The following is a 20,246-nucleotide window of genomic DNA, read 5'->3' as shown; positions in this document are numbered from 1 at the left end:
AGTGTATGGCACGGTGTCTCATTGCGCTAACAGGACAACAGGTCGCAGGACAGGTCGCAGTTGTGTCAAAGCCCGTTATTATCTAATATTGTCATGGTTGATCCCAAGGAATGTCTACCGAGGAGAGTAAATCTCTCCATATATGCGGACGATGTGTGTATTTGGACTGTCGGAAAGTCCCGGCCGGCAATTCAACATCGGTTGCAAAAAGCACTGGACGCCATCAACAACTCCTTCTTGAACGCGGGGATGGATATCTCTACCGAAAAAAGCGCTGTCCTCCCTTTTACTCGAAGAGAGATGCGGAGGTTCCAACTTCGGATTGGCGACTGCCCCCTCATACAAGTCAAGTTTCACAGGTTCCTGGGTGTTATCCTGGACCGCAACTTCTCGTGGAGAAGGCACGTGACGAAGGCAGAAGGCCTGATGACTTCATCATCTCAAAGGCTCAGCGTTGGGGGAATGTGATTCGCCACTTTGCCGGCGTGCGCTTGGGCTGCACTGAGCGGGACCTTCTTGTGCTCCACAAAACTCTGGTTCGCGGCTCCGTGCTATACAGCTTGCCCGTATAGCACGGTATATCAGCCACGTCTGAACACAAGCTTCGGTGTACACCGGCACGCAGCGTGCGGACGTGCCTTGGTGTCCCGCGCAGCGCTGAGACGCGGATGGTAATCGCCGACGCCGGAGAAATACCTATCAATGTCCTCCGCCGAAGAGAAACCATCCGACACTACTCACGGTTGCTCGCTCACCACAGGCGCCATCCTGTGGTTCAAAAGTTACGTAGGCGGAAGAACAGTAAACTCTCGCTATGTGTTACAGCAACATCTGGAAACATTCCTGGCTTCACTATTGCCCCGACGGCCCCTTCAGTGGCACCATGGAGACTGCCGAGCCCATCCTTCTCGACACACATCCCTGGCCTCTTGGGGCCAAAGAGCCAGATCCCCGTTCCGGTTCTCAAGCAGTCTACTTTGGAAATGATGGATACAAAGCACAGAGGCCGCACGGCTGTGTTCACAGATGGTTCGTCTACGTCGGATGCCTCCTCGGTTGCCTTTGTCATACCGGAGGAGTCACTATCACGTGGGTTTCGCCTGTCACATCGCACTTCGTCGACCTCTACGGAACTGTATGCCATCTTGCTATCTCTAAAGTCTGTCTCCAACTACCCTCCTCGCTTCTGGGTGATATACATTGCCTCAAAATCAGCCCTGCAATGTGCAGGAAGCATGGGTATCCGCGGCTCGTTGACCCCTGTGATAGTTAGTGTCCTGACGGCGCTCAAGGTTCTCGGCGAACAGGGACACCGGCTGACCCTACAGTGGGTCCCCGGCGACATTGGCATTCAGGGCAACGAAGAGGTAGATTTGGCGGCTGCTGCGGCCCACAGTATCTCCAGAGCCCATATCCTCTCCAACGGAGATAGGCGCTCCTAGTTGTCTGCGTTGGTGTCACCCTTGGCCCGCCAGCAATGGCTCCATGACATCACTCAATGGTCGCTCCTCCATGCAGTGGACCCGTCATTATCATTTAGGATGCCAGGTGGCTTCCCTCGCAGCTTTACGACACTCCTGCAGCGTCTACGACTCAACGTCGCTTTCACCCTTGTGTTCCGGTGTTCCGTGTTAAGCTGGGTTACAGTAACACGGTGCTGTGCCTAGCTTGCCGCACCCCAGCTACGATCATCCATATTATCGAGGACAGTGACTGGTACACGTGTGAACGCCGGGTGCTTCGACGCCAACTTGAACTCCTTGACCATAGACCATTCAGCTTGTCCAAAGTACTTGGCCCATGGCAGTAAGGTGGCGCTAGAAGTTCTAGCAAATTATTGTTCCAGAACAATCGGCGGCCTAGACACCATGATAGTCGCTATATACAACCAACTTCTATCCTTTGGTCATAGCCTGTGGTTCCAATGGGTACCCAGTCACACCGGCCTGCACGGAAACACCCGCGCAGACGCCTTAGCACGTCGGGCACATGGGGACGGCACCTCCAGTAACTGTCTCCTACCACTTTCAGCCTCATCGTGTCGGTTACAGACACAGCGACTCCGTTATAACGGCACTCGGCAGTTTCAAGAGGACGCTGTCCGACTGAACGACCATCTCCGGTCTATCGACCCGTCGATGGATTTCGTTGCCACACACCTCTGCTCGCGTCAAGAAACGTCCATTCTACACCGACTACGCCTTAATGCCGCCAGGACACCTCTACTTCTCTGTAAAATGGGTCTTCTCCATTCGCCCAAATGCCCCACTTGCGCTGTTGAAGCTGATGTGCCACACCTTCTTCTCGACTGTCACAGATTCGACACCCCTCGAGCCACGCTGAGACGACGCCTACTCGAGCTACGGTGCACGGACTTTTCTCTGGCCACTCTGCTCGGCCCAGTACGAGATCACACACAGCGGTCTGTGACCAAAGCAGTTCTGACTTTCTTGAGAGATTCAGGTCTGATGAACAGCCTGTGAACTCAGTCGTGAAATCTCATTCTTCTTCTGTGCCCCACTCACACCCTCAACGCATTAACCTCATGCTTTCTTTTTAAAGTCATCTTCTGTGATTCATCTCATCATTCCTTCACCGTTTGTTAGTCATCTTCCTTTTGTCATCTTTGTCTTTAATCTACCTCATCCTTCTTTCATCATGTGTTACTTTTTCGTTATTTCCGAATTCTTTTTTCTTTATTTCTTATTTCTTAATTTGCTTTATTTATTTATTTTTTATTCCTTCCGATTTCTTTCTTGCTTTAATTATTATCTTTTCTTTTTATTTATTTATTATTATTTCTTATGTCTGGAATAGCAAGCCGACGTCCCGTTTGGCTGACCTTTCCCCGGTTTTTTTTTCCTTTTCGTCTAATAAATATATCCCCCACCCCCACCCCATGGAGCTCCCCTGCGCATCAGTGCCGGGCTCTTCGCTCCCTTTTTGCTTTCATGCAAGCCACTGGACTCTTCGAAGAGCTCTAAACAGAACTCTGACCTGTCGCCGCTTCACTTTCACCATAATTTATCCTCTCATATTAACCACTGTGAAGTGGGGTAGTGTCCTGTGGCTACCCCGGGGCAACATCCCATGTCATCATCACTTCTTCATTTATTGTTGTTGTTGTTGTTGCGCTAACAGAAACGTGGTACGCTTACGGATACCCAATAGATTGATCGGTGCTTGGCCGCGTTCCGCCTTCAGGATGAAACTAAGAAATCGAAAACCGGACGACACGCGATAACTTAGCAAGGAGCAACCTAGCCGTTCCTATCGTTTCGCTTAGTGAGCTCTAAAGCAACATAACTTTTGAGATACGAACTCTTGTTGCATTGTTGTTCTCCACATCATCACCAGCAATGGGGTAGAGTATCGCCCATGGCGATGAACCTCCTCATTCATCATCTCTAAAGTTAGTTGTTGTGTGTTGCATTTGCGATAATTTGCTATTATTGCTGGCACAACGCCGAAATGAGTGTCCTGCAATAGTTACTCGAATTCCAAACTCCCGGGATTTTTTAAAAGTTGTTTCTAAGGCAGGGAAGGTAGCGACAAAGTTCTTTAAAAACAAGGAAAGACTGACGACGGGCAGGTACGTACAACGTGATTAATGGTGACCTAAAGAGTATCGAAATCAGCATATAATCGCTGCCGATACAGTTGTGTTGTCGACTTTTCTGTGAGCGACAGCAGACCGCTTGCCATTGTTACAGGCTTATGTGTTATTACACCAGTGCCAACTAGCAAGATGACTACTATGATGCGTTACAGCGTTTCCACAGAAATGCTTCTACCGAGGCGGTGCCTACTCCTGCGGCTTCGGTCTCACTTGTTGGATACAAGGCAAGCGACCCGTCGACCTCTGCAAGGGTGGCGTCGTCTGGAGCTGCTGCATTCCACGGGACGCAGAGCCATCGAAAGCTGGCATGGTTGCGGATGCCTGTAAGTGCCTATATGTGTACCTCGGGATGCGCTTTTTACCTAACTGTTTCTTGACAGTCATCTTGCTGGTGCTTTTGGATCATGACAGTACAACCGTGTATTCATACGAACGACATCCCCACGGAATATTCTAGGGGAAGAAAAAAAAGTGCCCACGGGGCAGAAGGTGCGCCGCGTGCTATGTTGAGGATTCGCACGGTGCTCGAATATCGAAGCGGCGTATACTATACCGGGCACTTAGCAGACGACACCTGTCGTCTGCTAAGGAATATCTTGTGGCTGATTCGTACGATCTTCTCTACGGTTATTAGCGGGGCACGAAAAGGCATGACGTTGAGAATTAGCGCTTACAGTGGCAGCAGAAAGCTATGGCGTTTCTCGCATCTTCCGCAGGAGTATTCTAGGGAATATCGCTCGTGTGAATGAACAGTAATAATATAGACACGTCGCATGCATTCATAACTTAGTCCCTGATCGAAATGTAAATAATCAACCAATTTTGTATTGACGAATTTACCATATCCTGTTTTCAGTATGCGGGAAAACATACATCCGAAACTCCAAAGTCGTTGGTGGTGAAAATGCCAAGTTTGGCCAGCAACCATGGCAGGTAAGCTAAGCCACGAACCGGTTATACGTCTTTAGCAGTGCTCAACAACCTTTGTGAATGCATTTTAAACGGACGGTCTCGTACCCGATGCCCCTCTCATAAAGTGTACCATTCGACTGCCCTTTGTTGAAAATGGAATAGTGCGAATTTACTCGACAAAACACGCCACAGTTATTAAACAACCGAATTAAATTGATAAAGATTGCAGAGTATGCCGCGACCTGTGTTGGCAGCAATAAGAACGGTCACGTCGACCTGCGGGAAAGTCCGTGATAGCACGCTCCGTGGTGATAGAATAGAGAAGTCTGCTTTTGCGCGCACTAGTGCATCGGAGTGAGCAGACGACTTTCAGAAGTTACTGGGCACCGCGGCAACCTTCGTACATTTTCTTTCAGTTCTCAGTGTGAAAATCCGCTTTCTGAGAAGTAGCAAGCATGGTGGTTTAGAACAACTATGTTAATCCTCAGAGACAAGTTAAAAGTCGCAGGACAACCCCAACCACAATCACAAATCTGAAGTCGCGGCCATCGGCGCGCGCGTTCGCCGCACACGGTATCGTCCAGCGCACGGAGGACAGCCCGGAGGGCAAGCAGTGTACAAAAAGTAGAAATGCACGGGAGACTCCAGCCTCCCCGAGATCGCGGCTGTTGTAGGACCGCGCGTCTAACAAGAGCTGTTCTTCCTCCCCAAAAGAAGGTGAAATCACCGAAGAAACCCTATAGTGCATATAGCGCGGGGCGGTATACGAACCACAACTTACTGCACAGGCCGTTACTTACATTCTTGATCAAGTATGCACGCTCCCGGAAAGGTAGGTCAAACCTACTGGTTATCGACACCTTGCGTTCAACGTCCTGGAGCAGCGAATCCCAGTTCTCTTGTGCCACGCCCCGTTGGTCAAACACTACCCCCAGGATTCGAAGGGACAGACACTGCTCTATACCGCCCAAGAAGTTGCCACTAAAACCAGCAACAGGCAATGCTAACGCTCGCCAAAAATCTGAAGCGCTTCACACAGGCTATCACTGTCCTTGAGAAAGAGTGTAATGTCATCTGCATACGCAGGTACCACCACCGAACCGCCGCAAGGGAGCGGAAAACCACGAATACCAGGGCAAGCAGCAAGCCTACGTGACAGCGGGTCTATGCACAACACGAACAGCATTGGGGATAACGGGCACCTCTGACGAACCCCACGCGTTATTGAAAACGGCTGCGCGATGTTGCCGTATACAGCTAGTATACGGCTCTTATAGCCATGACCTATTCGCTCCCAATCTAGCAGACAGAAACTTGGTTAAAAGTGGATACAGGATTTATGGAGCGAACTGTACACATTTTCTAAACAGGAATTCTTAACCACTTTGTAACTAGTCCGGAATAAGTCTGTATTCAGCAAAAAAGAATTTTGGACAGAGAATTTCATATCATTTCTTTTAATGCGCCACACTGACCATTCCTTCATGCACCGTACCAGGGGCGGATCTAGGATTTTTCTGAGTGTGTGTGTGTGGGGGGGGGGGGGGGGGGGGGGGGGTCCGCTATGGACAAGTGCCAGGTGCATGCTGGATTGGCCCATTGAACCCTATGTTTAAGTCTGGAACTGAATTAAGTCTAGATCCGCGCCTGCACCGTACCTTGACAGATATTTCAAAATCGTTTCCATCACTGTTGATGCACCACGGGTTGAAGATGTGCACCTGCGCACGCAGAATCCAGGTTCCTTTCTTTCGTTTTGATCAGTACTTTCTTGGTGAAATACTTCGGCGCGTCCGGAAACAATGCTCGAACGGTATCGTCCGTTAGCAGTGTCCTGTCCCTCGGAATTTCAACGTTTTCGTTGCCAATGACATGCCGAAAGGTCCGGAAGTACCGTTCACACACAACGCAGTCAATTGTCAGTTCTTTTTCTACGCGCTCTACGCATTCCCCCTTCTCCGCGGACAATTTCCTTCGGTGGTCAGAACAGCGAGAACTTTTCCTTGCACGATTTGTACGCACCTTTGGAGCACAAAACATATTCGTCCTCTCGATGGCACGGACCCTGCCGTGAAGACTGGATACCCATACTTCGCTAGGTCACAAGCAAAAGCACCAAAAGAGACGCAACCTGCACAAACAAACTTTGAAACAACACACGTCGAGTTGACAAGTAAGCGACTGCTTTCCGCGATCCGACGCGCCTAGTGGTTGCAGCGCCCTCTGCGGCGCCAGAACTGCGAGAACCTGTCCACTGTCATTGCGGTTTGCGCGTCGCTGTCGCATGACGTGTATATGGCGCCCGGTACACTTCTCCTTCTATCCACTGTACCATTTCGAGAGCAAAGGGGATGACTCAACCCAAAGTGCTTCTGCAAGTTACAATTACCATGACAACGACGACGTACCCGCAGGCCGACGTCATACGTGACGTATGCATGACAGAAGCCCAGGTTTCGTCGTCTGCTATTACGGCACGTTTCGACAAATTCCTCGAAGTCGACTTTTTTTTTTTTTTTTCGGATGAAACTTTGATGGTTGTATGTGTACAGTACTCGTGAGGCTAGTTTTGGCTAAGTTTCTGAATCGCACCGGCTGTACGAGACCGTCCATTTAACAAAAGATAAACGTGCCAGTAACGGGCGTAGTGAACTGTAACTGTGAATGAACAGCAACATTGAGTAGAATTGCACGTAATGTGACACAGCCTATATCAGTGAACTGTCTCGCTCTTATTGTTCACAGGCAGCCGTTGTAAAGCGAAGTCTCCTGTCACAGAAAATATCATGCGGCGGTGCACTGGTGCACGAAAGATGGGTGATCACAGCTGCGCACTGTGTGGACAGGTGAGAACATACTCAGTACCGTTACGGCAGCAGCAGTTCCACGAATTATAGGGTCTGTAGGAAGTTCTGTCGTTCTTCAGCTGATGATGTTTATTACCTTCTCGTGCGAACACGCGACGGGATACGAATGAGTAACTACAACTCTACATGAATGTGCATGCATGGTATGAAATAGGATACGATGCCACTTTGAATTCGTCCTTTGGTTTCTCACGTTTCGTTTCTGTGCGAAAAAGAGGTGGTTATGAAAAAGGAACGTCATCGTCATCTTCTTCTTTTCGAAGTTCAAAGACTATATGGGGCCAGTTTCACCAACACCGGTCAAGTGCATAATATCTCCTCTCCCCTCTTCTCCCTCCGCCCCGGGGGTGCACCGAGCCGCCTCTCCAGAGTAGGCTGCCCCACAACATCGGTTAAGAGCTGATCCGCGTTCAAGCATCCCTTATTACGACTCAACCCTCTTTCTCTAACCGGCTTTCTCTCTTAGGCTTTTTCTTCTCTCTTTCTTAGGCAATTTGAGGCTTTGTTTGTATCTGTCCCTTCTATGTTGTTCCAGCCTCAGAACATCAGTTTCTCTCTTGTTCAACAGGTGCCGCTTGCGTCGTTTTCCGTCGTATGAATGTGTGTATGAGTGAGCAAAAAATGTAAGAGCGAAAGGAGGGTGAGTGAGAGTGAGTGGCTGGTTTGTCGTCCCTTCAGATGACGCACCCCGAAAGTCGCTGAAGAGGCGTGTTAGCTAAGCTCAATTGGTAGAGCCCTGGACCGGTAATCCAGAAGATGTGGGTTCGATCCCTACAGCTGGCTAACCTCTTCAGTGACTTTCATCTCTCATCGTTGATTTCTTAGGCAATTTGAGGCTTTGTTTGTATCTGTCCCTTCTATGTTGTTCCAGCCTCAGAACATCAGTTTCTCGCTTGTTAAGCAGAATGAGTTGGGAAGTTCTGAGTCACTCCCCGGTACTCTCCAGATCTTGCCCCTTCGGACTACTAATTGTTGCGGCCCACGCGAAATTATTTTAAGGACAAATGTTTCGCTTCTCGCGGGAATGCCTCCAGAGCTCTCAATGAGTAGTTTCTATCCGAGGACGAGAAGTTCTACAGAGATTGCGTCGAAAGAATGCCTGAGAGATGGGAGCGAGCAGTGGTTCACAATGGAGGCTACGTCCAGGATTAGGTGTACTGACACAAAAAAAGGAAAAATGGCACGACAATGTTTGTTCCTCACAAACGACATTGCTTTCCCAAAGGTCTAATATTAAAAGGACAGTTGTGCTTGGATTTAATATATATGGAGCCAAGACGGACGACTACACAGTGCTCCACTATTAACAAGTTTTACTTGGCGGACAATGCAACATCATTATTCGAAGAATATTACCACAGGCGCCCCCAGCGCCCCACGTGTAGGTCTATATTATCATCGACTCGCGCAAAGATATGATATCTCCTGAGAGCTATAGTGTCAAGGACGCAAACCAGGGGCTCGATGTGCAACGTTTTGTTATGGTCGCTAGAATAGTTTCGTTGCCGGAATACTAGCACCCTCTGTGTATGGTGGAGTCGCCATTTGTAGAAGCGAATGCCGCAAAGCCGCCATGTTGACTCCCACGCTTGTACCGATTTCACTCACTTTTTCAAACCTCGTTTGTTACTCAACTCCAAAATGTAATATCGCTAAGCGAATATATATAGCTACACTTTTGTGAGCGAATCGCGAGCTGCGCGTGGGCGTCATGATGGCGGAAATTCGTTGCACACGACGTGTAAAAATACTTAATGTTAACTCCTGCGCATATTACTTGTTGTGCTGAGCCTTTGAGTCAAGCACTTTCACGTCACGCTGATTGCATAGGTTCGACCTCGAATGCTTTATAGTACCTTTAATTCGCGAATGTTCGGGTGTCATGCGAAAGGTACTGATCAACAGTATCAACAGGTACCAACGGTAGGATCGACAAGTATCCTATAAAATACCATTTGTGGCGGAAAAACGAGGAAAATACGGTTTTTAATCAATCACCGTTCTCATGGAGAGTTGCGGCAGGGCTGGATTATTATGTGCGGAACCAATATTGTGTGTAATTCTTTTTCCGCCTAGAACTCAGATCCCTGATGGTCAACGCCATGTTGCATGCGAACGTTCGACATCACAGCAAGGACTGTTATTGGGCATGTAGTGCCGTGATCTTGAATGGCTCATGATGTCATTAGCTGTTATTGTACATGAACCTACAAAATGGCCGACAACGACGTTGGCTTGGCAACATGCCGTAATTGATTAAGAGAGAGAGAGACTGAGCAGAAGGGGGAAAATGGTCTGATGGAGTTCAACGAGAAACATATATAAGATTATCGGTAGTCATTATTGACTTCGACCTTCTGTTCAGGGTAGATGCATAAGTGCTAGGCGTGTACCAGGAGGCCGTGGAATGCAGAGGCACCTAAGAACTGTCTCGGAGAGATCGCCTCAAAGGTGCGTAGATTGGGGTAATCCGAACGCGTGGCATGATAAATGAGCGAAAGTGAAACAGATTACAGTAAAATAGACACGACGCTGTTAGAGACACGAAATGTTTAAAACACGGGAAACGCTACCTTCGTGCGCACGCAACGCTTTTGAATAAACCTGCTTACACCAGTAGTAAAACCCTCTAATATCTCGAGAAGGTAAACAAGCTGGTTGCCCTTGCGCGGCCTTACGTCTCTACTTTTGTTTCTGATCTACCTCACTCACTCACTTGGAACACCTGCACCATGTGCTATTCTACTGTAACTCAAGAACCTTCACGAAACCCTTCGCAGGACGCCTGCATCGAACCTTCGCATTCGGCTAGGAGAGCACAGCATACGTGACACATCGGAGAGGTATCCTCACGAAGAATACACTGTCAAGCGGAAAGTGGTCAACGAAGGCTTTGACAGGAGGAACTTCAAGAACGATATAGCATTGCTGGAATTGTCACACCCAGTTATATTCAGGGAACACATCATTCCAATATGCTTACCTGAAAAAGGAGAGAATTTCACTGGAGACAAAGCCACTGTGTCCGGATGGGGCAGACTCAAATACGGTACGTACTGACAGAATTTCCAGGCTGTTTCTCGTGTCGCGCGTTACCACAGACGCGAAGTGTGTTTTCCCTAGCTCCGAAAGCTTGCTGTCGCTTCTAAGTTCTACTTCTGCTGAAATGACAGCGCCACCATATTTACGCTCCGGCTCATTGGGCGAGCGATTAAAGCAGGCCGTCAACATTGTTTGGGGAATCGTGTTATCCGATGTTTGTCAATCGGACCAACGCGTTTCGCTTGAGGTTTACAATTCCCGTATTTGAAAATTCTGCTAAAACTTGTATGTAAAATGTAATGCGGAAGGCGAGAACATGACCTGTGAAGAGCATTTTAGCTGCTCTCAATGACAAAGCAAGAACGACAACACGGTCTCCAGGCAAGAAGCCATTGGCTAGCTTCATTTTGTGCATAATAGTCCGTCCTCGTTCCATATCTTAACTTGTCCGTGAAAATGAATGGTGTAATAAAAGAAGGGTCGGTCGGATGACCCATTAGCCATGTCGTTTGCAATGTATGAGGGAGGGAGGTACGAGCTCGTTTCGTCGGAAACATGTGACCCTAACGACATATGCATCTCGCCTTTACTTATTCCAGGTCAATCCTACATACCGAACATACTCCAGAGAGTAGACGTGGAGGTATTGCCTAATGAGGAGTGTAAGCAGTGGTTTAAAAGAAAGGGCCGGCGAGAACAAATCTACGACACCATGATGTGTGCCGGATACCAGGAAGGGGGAAGAGACTCTTGTCAGGTATTCACTTGTCGCTTATCCTATCCTCCAGTTGTCTTAGAAGACGTGACGTTGCGGTCACGACGGCATCAGAGCCTAACAAACAAGCAATCGCCACCATTTCTAATTGAGAGCCACAGTTGCCTCATGAAGTAGCCTTAGGCTTTACTCGACACCCTGTAAGTGACTATGTAGCACCTGCAATTCAGTGCTTCAAATGCCAGAGATTTGGTCACATTGCTAAGACTTGTCGCGGCCGTCAACGTTCCAAATTTGTGCGGGGGAGCATGATTTCAAGGCCTGTACTGCACGTCGTGAGCCAAGATGTGTAAACTGCGATGGTCGTCACACTTCCACGTACGGGGCCTGCGCTGTTGCTAGAGTCGCCCACGCCGCCCACGCCTGGAGAGTACGGCACGGCAGACCGCGTATACATAGCGAAGCTCCTCCGAATCCTGAATTCGTGAAGGCAGCTACTCCAGAGTATCTCCATTTATCATTGTCATCTCGCCCAGAGCGAGAGCATAAGAGCATCCAGCGAACTAATGCTCCCTGTCCAGGGAACTCATATGCAAGTGCACTTTCTAGTCGCAAGATTAGTGAGGCCGACAACTCTGAGAAGGCCAAGCGGAACCCTATACTAGTAGCTGAATTGCAACTTAAGCGGAAAGATTCTCGTGTCAGAGCATCTGCCATTAGTGACCATGCAACGACGTCGTTGACCTGTTTTATCCCTCTACTGTTTGCCGCCCTACGGGCTATCCTCCGAGATCTTCCGAACTGAGCTCGCATCGCGGAAGTCCAAGCCCTTCTTGCGATGGAGCACCTCTTCAATGTAACTCAGAATGACTAGTCAAAAGCTCACCACGATATTCCAGTGGAACTGCAAGTGATTCAATCACCCCCGAAGTTCAGTGCAGTTGACATCGAGTTTGAAAAACTGCGCACGATTAGGCGTCGAGCGGAACGCCGCTTGCGAAGAGCAGGTCAGCAGGATGACTACGTAGAGCTCTGTCGCATTCGCCGCATCGTGCGCCGACATCAACAGCGCTTTTCGACCTGAAACAAATCTACGACCTGGCGGTCCTTCTGTGGCACTCTGTCCCCGTATACTCCCACAGGGCGTATCTGGCAAGTGGTGCGGAGCCTAGGTTCGCCCGTCACACAGCACTATCCTTTCCGGGCGCTTGCATTGCATCGCGGAGTCGACGGAACCTCAATTGGGAATGACTTCTGCAAGGTCCTATCGCTGCCGCCGGTAGCAACTTCGACCCAGCTGCACAAGATGTCGGAGCGCTCTCTTGAGTTTTCAATTGATACGGATGATTTGGCCGCTGATGACGCGCTGAACTATGCCTTCAGTATTGCGGAATTACGTACTGCACTCCTCCGCTATAGAACCAAGTCCTCCCCGGAGCTGATGGTATATCCTACCAGTCGCTTGCAAACCTGGGACAAAAGGCTACGACTGCCCTTCTGACTTTCATTAACGAAATATGGTACACAGGCAAAGTATGTATAGTATAAGTATTATATGCCGACGATATCTGCATTTGGTCATCCGGTTAGCAGTGGCCTGCGCTCCAATGAAGACTACAGGACGCTATCGATAAGCTTTTCAGGTACCTAACGCAAAGGGCTATGAACATTTTTAGAGAACGGACTGTCTTCCTACCTTTCACCCGTAAACTTCTGCCCTGCTTCACTCTGACCCTGAACGGAGAGTCCTTTGCAAGGGTTTCCCACCACCGATTTCTGGGGGTTATGCTCGACCGTTCTCTGTCCTGGAACGCCGAAGTGAAACAGCTGAAACAACAGGTAGACTCACGTACCAGCGTTATAAGGTATCTTTCGGGGTGCCGATGGGGCACGGCATGCCACTCCATGTTCGAGCTTCATTCCTCTCTGGTGAGGCAAATGCTTGCATATCACGTACCATTCCTTCATGGCGTATGTCCCACATCGGAGATTTCCCTGCAACGTGCCCTAGCAAAGAGTACTAAGCTCTGCCTAGGCGTCCCGCGGGCAACCTCCAACCGCGCAGCCATTGCTGAAGCTGGAGAGCCACCTATATCTGTGTTGCGAGTAACCGAATCGCTCAGGCATTATACCCGTTTGGTGTCTCGACATGTCAAGCATCCGTTGGCCCGCTGGATTCGTTCGCGAACAAGGTCGAGCATTCACCAAGCTCTGGCGCCCTACTTCCAAGAAATACCTCGGTTCAAGCCTCTGCCTGCAGCTCCCATTCCCTCCTGGACGCTGAAACTCACTCCAGTGTCACCAGAGGTGCCAGGCCTCAAGTCAAAGAAGGATACTCCAGGGCCTGTTGTAATACAGGTTGCACGGGATGTGGTTGCTCAGTACTCCGATTTCCAGCGGATATTTACAGATGCGTCCACATTACAAGCGTCGTCCACATGCGCGCTCGTCATTCCGTCATCGGGAGAGCACTGTGCGATACGTCTGTCTCACAGGACTTCCTCAACCGCGGCAGAGCTCTACGCCGTCGAAGCATCACTCCTACACATATAGCATCAATAGAAACCCCGACTTCATGGGTTATTTTCTCTGATTCAAAATCTGGTCTCAAAGCAATGCAAGGTTCGATGACATCCTCACTTGCGCCGGTCGTCTACAGTGTTATCGCAGCATATAACTCTGCCGAAACAAAGGCTCACAACATCATCATCCACTGAATTCCAGGGCACTGCGGTATCAGTGGAAATGAGAAGGCGGACCAGGCCGCTCGAATTGCTCACCATAAAAGAACTACTCATAAAATCTACTTCACGCAATCCGATTCGAAGTACTTGCTGGTCTCCTTACGTAGTCGCCTCTCTAAAGCCACGTGGACAGGCGACGTCATGAATCACTCGTTCCTCGCGCGAATCGACCCCAACTACACCTACTGCTTCCCATCGAAGATGCCAAGGTCATTAGAGTCCGTCATCTATCGCCTGCGACTCAACGTCCCGTTCGCAGCAGCATTCCTTCATAAGATAGGTGTCGTTGGATCGCCGAACTGTTCAACTTGCGGAACTGTGGAGGACACGGAGCACGTGCTGGTCACCTGCCGACCCAAACAGCACAGCGCGTCGGGAAAACTTCGGTCCGACGGCGGTATGAGATACTATAGTACCGGGGCCCAACATCAGACCGGTACCGGGTTTTGCAACACCTGAAACACATCGGACCAAAATTGGGGCTTGGTACCAGAGCCCGGTGCGAACCCGACTGGTCCCAGGTACTGAATAGGAGCCTTCCCTCCCCTTCCTCGTCGCCCTCTTTTATTTTTAATTTTTCGCTTTTAAAGCTAGATTTTCATCTCAAACGAGGTACACTTTCTGAACCGAGCGATAAAAGGAAAACTGACTATTTCTGCAGTACTTACTGGATTGAAATTGGCCGCAATTTCAGTACCGCCAGTTTTCAACGTGCCACAGGAAAAAAACTTTCCTCCTACGGCTGTTCGGAAGGTGTTCTGCATCCAAAAAGAACAAGACGCTCACGTGACGCTCTCATTTATTATTAGGTATAACAAGAGAAGCAGATTGACTATAAGTGACTACATATTTTCCAGCCTAGCGAAACGGCTAAAAGGCAGCACTCGTCTGGACTCAGGGGTACTGGCTTGTCAAAAGGAAAGTATAATGAAACACCCTTGCAGGATCCAAGAAGACTCCCTGCAGCAATATAACCAAAAGTAAAAAAATAGTCACAGTAAAAGAGGTAAAACGACACGCGGCGACAACCATATACAAGTCAAATGCAGTTGGGACAGTTGAAACACGGAGAAAATAGCAGAACAGCATTTAACCGAGGCCAACGCTGTCCCACAAAGTAAAAATGAAAGACGTTGCGGGGTAAAAGGTTAATGAGAGTACATCGTATGTCTGGGTTCATCTTATCGAACTGATCATCTGCTCCCAAACCAGTTTTTTCTCGGGATGTTCGTCTATGTGTGACGTTTGGGATAGTTTGTGGAATTTGTGGACCACTTCCTGGTAATGTACGGCGCGTTTGCATCACGAACGGTGATCCCAATTACCTCATCTGCGTTAGCACTCATGAAAACTCACACTTAATCCGCATTTGGAGAAAATACATCTTTTATCTGCGAACCAACATTTTCAAACACGTGAAACTTGCAAATGGTGGCGTTCGGGAATGAGGAATCATCATTCTGTAGCGTAAAATAGTTGGCTGAGTCAAAGTGCCTACTGAATCCCAGGAAAAAATCTGGAGTGGGACCACTTCAAAGTGGTTTATTGGACACGTCTCGCTTTGAGTGTAGGACCATTTAGTGACTGGGACCAGTTGAAAGTGGAACCACTTTCACCTGAAGTGCAACTAGTGGAACGGATCCATTGGTCCCCTCTGCAAGTGTCCGGGATCTGGCCACTTGGCAGCTGGGACCACTGAATGCATAACCGAAAATAATACGTGGAAATGCACATATTGCTCAAGGAAATATACTGTTTATTCTGCTGAAAGCATACACTAAGCAGAAAGAAAAAATCAGTGCATCTCTATACATACGTACTACATAGTGTAAGTCTGATCACTCACTCTGTCTGGACAAACCGTATGCCTGGCTGTGCGATGCACTCACGGATCACAGGGAGCTTTACGTTTTATTGCCCACCTCACATCTTCTATTTTCTCAGAGAAGATAACGCATGACACTCCTGGTTTCCATGCAGGTCGCGACATATACCCCTTTCCTCTTAACGATACGTTCGGAATCTGTATCTCTTAGAGTTCCCCCTAAGTTTCTAAAATAAAACATCTAATTAATAGTAAGTAAAAAATCACGGTCATCACTCATACCTTCGAACATCAGAATCACAACCACGTGCAGTCCGGTTGGCGTTTCACCGTCCGTTTCTTGTGAGAGCTCTTCCGGGAAATCGACAATGTGTTGTGCAAGGACCACTGTCATCGCATTGTCTTACAAAGCGCACTAAAACACACGCAAATACTGCACAGAAGTTAAACGATCCTTCCTACGGCAACCGAAGACAAAACGAACTCACCGCAACGCATCCAACTCCCAACTGTCACTCTCGACTCTCACCCTCTCTGCTCTCGCGTATCGCCGTTTGAATTTGTAGCCGCCGTGGCGCCTACATGGTTCAGCATTGCATCAACCTCTGCATGGTAAGCTTGGAGGTCCTAAAAGTGCGTTTGCCTGCTCTGTATGAGGCACGACCACGTGATATGCCATCGGCATGGTGTCGGGGAATGAACGGGGTGAAATCCTACGATTTATCTTTTTTTTAACATCTACCACGTGATCACGAATCGGGTGACTATCGGGGATTTGTCGGGAAGCGACCTCACAATTTTTTCCTCTCGCATTTCTTCGTTCTCTTGGTACTGGGACACTATTGGCTTAGCTTCGGGCTCCTACATTCGATACCGGCCTTTGTAGAACCAGTAGCTGCCGTTGCCTTCCCAACCTTATCCATCCCGGTTCTCTGTACTGCTTGGGGACGCTTCAACTCTAGTCGGCGAACACACTTCACGCGAAACTTGACAACCGATCATTTAGTGTTGAGTAGGTACTGGGGAGCTGGCCAGGGCAGCAACAGCAACATGCGCTGTGTGCACTGACGACCTACCTCAAGGACATACGTGGTGATATAATCTTTTAACTCATTCAGTGCTTTCACACGTCAAGTGTCCTGGAACAGCTGGTCGCACCACTGCGACCTACGTTTCCATTTTTTTTTTCTATTTCTATTTCTATTGAGAGCCACGTGACAGAAGCGGTGCGTACTGTCGTAGAAAATAGAAGGCCACTACTGCTATTTGTGGTTCCTCTTTCGCACAATGTACGGAGCATGGTTCGGTTGGTACAGCGCACTACTCAGCCCTACAACGATAGCAGCTGAAAAGCCGTTATCATATGTATAAGTTGCAGCCGCAGTCACTGCCGAGCACGCCTGTTTAGTGACTTATGTATTGACGTCAAAGGAAGCAGCTGGATCGGCTGGCTGGATCATTAGAAAAGTCTCACGTGCTTCTCCAAATCAAGAGTGCGCAGTTGAACTCCAATATAATTTAGTGTATGTAGCGATAACTAGTGTCAGTAGTGAATTGTAACTGGTGTTGATAGACCCTTAAAGGGAGACTCCGCACCAAAAACGTGTTGAGGTAACAGTGCGACATAAATCCCTACCGTATATTTCAGTGAATACAATTTCTCATCCCCAAGTGGCACAGATAATTCGAAAAGGAATATTTTCGTTTCAGTGATTAAGCGCCACGGAAAACTAGTCTAGCAACACTAGGCTTGATGAAAGATGGAAGTCACTGAAAACGTTAGCCAGCTGTAGGACTCTACCAATTGAGCTAAGCTAACACACCTCCCCAGCAACTTCCAAGGGTGCGTCATCTGAAGGGACAGACCAACCACTTTCTCACTCATCCCCCCCCCCTTTCACTCTTACATTTTTCTCACTCATACACACATTCATACGACGGGATCGACGCAAGCGGCATCAGTTGAACGTTGAGTCCTACATTGTCCTACAGCTGGCTAACCTTTTCAGTGACTTCCATCTTTCAACATTAATTTCTTAGGCACTTGAAGCTTTGTATGTATTTGTCCTTTCTATGTGTTGCAGCCTCAGAACATCAATTTCTCAATACACACTAGACTTTACCTCACCGGTATTCCTCGTGTACGGCTCTCTGTAGGTTCTGCTTTTACCGCCGGCGAGTATTTTAGAACGAAATCGAGAAAGCAAATGACTGGTCATCCGTGGTGCACAAAGAAGTTACAGGGCCCACAGGGCCAGGGAAAACAGGCTGTGGCCCACACGAGACTACTGGTGACGCCACGCGGGGTACAGGAGGTAGTGGAGGGAACGCTCAGGAGTCTCGGTTTAGTTTTGAGCTTCCCAGCTCTCTCAGCAACTGACGAGCCCCTGACTGCCAAACCGACTTCATTTCTCATTCGGAAGAATGTATCGCACTTATTTACACAGCCATTACAATTGTCCCGAGGTCCCCCTTCAATATATTTAGTATGTAATATATTACATGTTATTTTCGTACATAGAAAAATGAAATTCAGAAAAATAAATACGAAAGATAATTTCTTTATCAAAGCAGGAGAAAACAGGGGGATTCCTAATCCACTAGCAGACCACTAGTCAGGCGACAAATAAAAAATATCTCATCGATATCGGCGCTCGACCGTAGCGACCAAATACCTTCGAAACAGTTTGCGTCCAGAATCGTGCTGAGAAACAGCCACCCGCGAATTTCTTATGCGGACAAGCTCACTAAATGTCTTCTCAAAACGTTCTCTGCATTGAAAGAATGCATGGACTTGTACATATTCACAAGTGAGATAGAAAGCCCCAGCGTTGCATCCACTGTATCTCTTGACTTGAGACTGACTTGAGGACCTACACACTTATATCTCTTTTCAGGGCGACTCAGGCGGTCCTTTGACATTCAAGAAGAACGAACGCTTCGTTCTTATTGGTCTTGTGTCTTGGGGAGTCCAGTGCGCCCTCCCTTCACTTCCGGGTGTGTACACGAGGGTCTCGGAATATGTGGACTGGGTCAACATCTACGTCAAGTAAGGACCTTCCGAAGATGCCATCTATGAGAAGGACGTCGCTAAATTCATGTGTCATGCTAAATTGTATCTGCGTGAATTTGTGTCCCAGGAACAGCTCAAATGACGCAGTGCACACGTGACTTCATTTGGTGGACTTCGAAATATGAAGGGCGTGCAGCAGCGCAGTCTGGGCCCACCGTCGTCGGCAGGTGGACACCATCGCGTGGAGCAGGTCTGTGTGCTCGTGGCTCCCGCCTTCCTTGTTCGACACACTATGGAGTTTTCCGTGGAGCATACAGCCGACGCGTGATCGCCTCCATGTGTAGAACATTACTCCGACGAATATCTGCCCATACTGCACCAGTGTGGAGACCAACCGTCATGTACTCTTCGAATGCCGCATAGCCCGCATATTCTGGCAGCTAGTCAGGCGGCATACAAACATTATGTGCCCAATGCCCCTTGACCGCAGACGTGCCAGCCAATGGTACAGTGTGCTTGTAACGGCTTGTGGGGTGCCAGATGCAAGGCTGTGGCGCAGCGTAGGCGCGACGTCCCGATCTTCCTACTCGTGCGATCTTTGCGGGTACGCGTCGTCAGCCTCCTCCAGAGGGAACTGTTTGAGCTAGGAGAGGGTGGTTTTGTGCGCCGTTGGGGTCATCACCCTTCTGTCCGCGCTGTCGGCGGTCTCGTCACCATCACTGGTGACCCGCCATAAGTGTATTCATATTTTGTACATATTTTACGCCAACCCATGGTCATCCATCATTCATTGCCTCTCATTTGTTAATAGCCGCATTTTCCATCGTCCTGTATCGTGTATCTTGTGTGTGCGTTATGCTCGTTGTATAGTACCCGTGTGAAATTCGTTCAGTAAATCTCCCTTTCCCCCCATACCCCTCATGAAGGGAAAGAGGCCTGGCATTTGCGTTTCCACGTGGTCCCGAACTTGATGGTCGCAGATAACACACACCAGTCCCGCGGACGCCCATGGGACTGCCACCTTTGGATCATGCGGCTGTTCCTGGGACAGCATCACTTCGTCCCTTGCCCATCCCTACAGGCTCCGAGTGAACCTTCGAAATGGGCCTTTCGGAAGTCCAGGGGATGCATTGTTGGGATATTCTCAGGATGAACGTGGCTTTATTTCGGATGTTGCATACCTGGCTTGTTGCTTTCTAAATCAGCTGTTCTGCATTCCAGTTACTACTACGCATGGTTTAGAGCTTGTACGCATGTACATCATGATCATTTGCTTTCGAGGAATCTTGTATTTTCCATAGAAACTGAATACCTTGCATAGAAAGCAAGAAAATAATACCTGACGTTGCTTTTAGAGTGTTTGTGTTAGAAACATGCGGTACCTTTATGTTGTATCTGTTTCTTACATGTACAACAAAAACAGCAATCAGGATTCGTTTTATCACCGTTTGTGAAGAGCTTCGCAAACAGAGTGGTAAAACAACAACTAGTGTCATTTTTGTTATTTCT

General features: G+C 48.6%; 1 protein-coding gene across 1 annotated transcript in view; it reads left to right on the top strand.

The window, feature by feature from the left end:
• LOC135384568 (kallikrein-5-like) overlaps positions 1-19,473 on the top strand; it is a 30,396-nt gene extending 10,923 nt beyond the window's left edge. Inside the window, exons 3-9 of the mRNA XM_064613765.1 lie at positions 3,772-3,942; positions 4,476-4,552; positions 7,277-7,377; positions 10,179-10,447; positions 11,040-11,197; positions 18,622-18,773; positions 19,278-19,473. Of these exons, the coding sequence (XP_064469835.1) occupies positions 3,772-3,942; positions 4,476-4,552; positions 7,277-7,377; positions 10,179-10,447; positions 11,040-11,197; positions 18,622-18,773; positions 19,278-19,473 (1,124 nt within the window). The remainder of the gene's footprint in view (positions 1-3,771; positions 3,943-4,475; positions 4,553-7,276; positions 7,378-10,178; positions 10,448-11,039; positions 11,198-18,621; positions 18,774-19,277) is intronic.
• Positions 19,474-20,246: the final 773 nt, after the last annotated feature.

This window comes from Ornithodoros turicata, chromosome 2 (genome assembly GCF_037126465.1).
Source record: "Ornithodoros turicata isolate Travis chromosome 2, ASM3712646v1, whole genome shotgun sequence".
NCBI lineage: Eukaryota > Metazoa > Arthropoda > Arachnida > Ixodida > Argasidae > Ornithodoros > Ornithodoros turicata.
The sequence above is the reverse complement of the archived record's forward strand: the minus strand, read 5'-3'. Positions and strand labels throughout refer to the sequence as shown.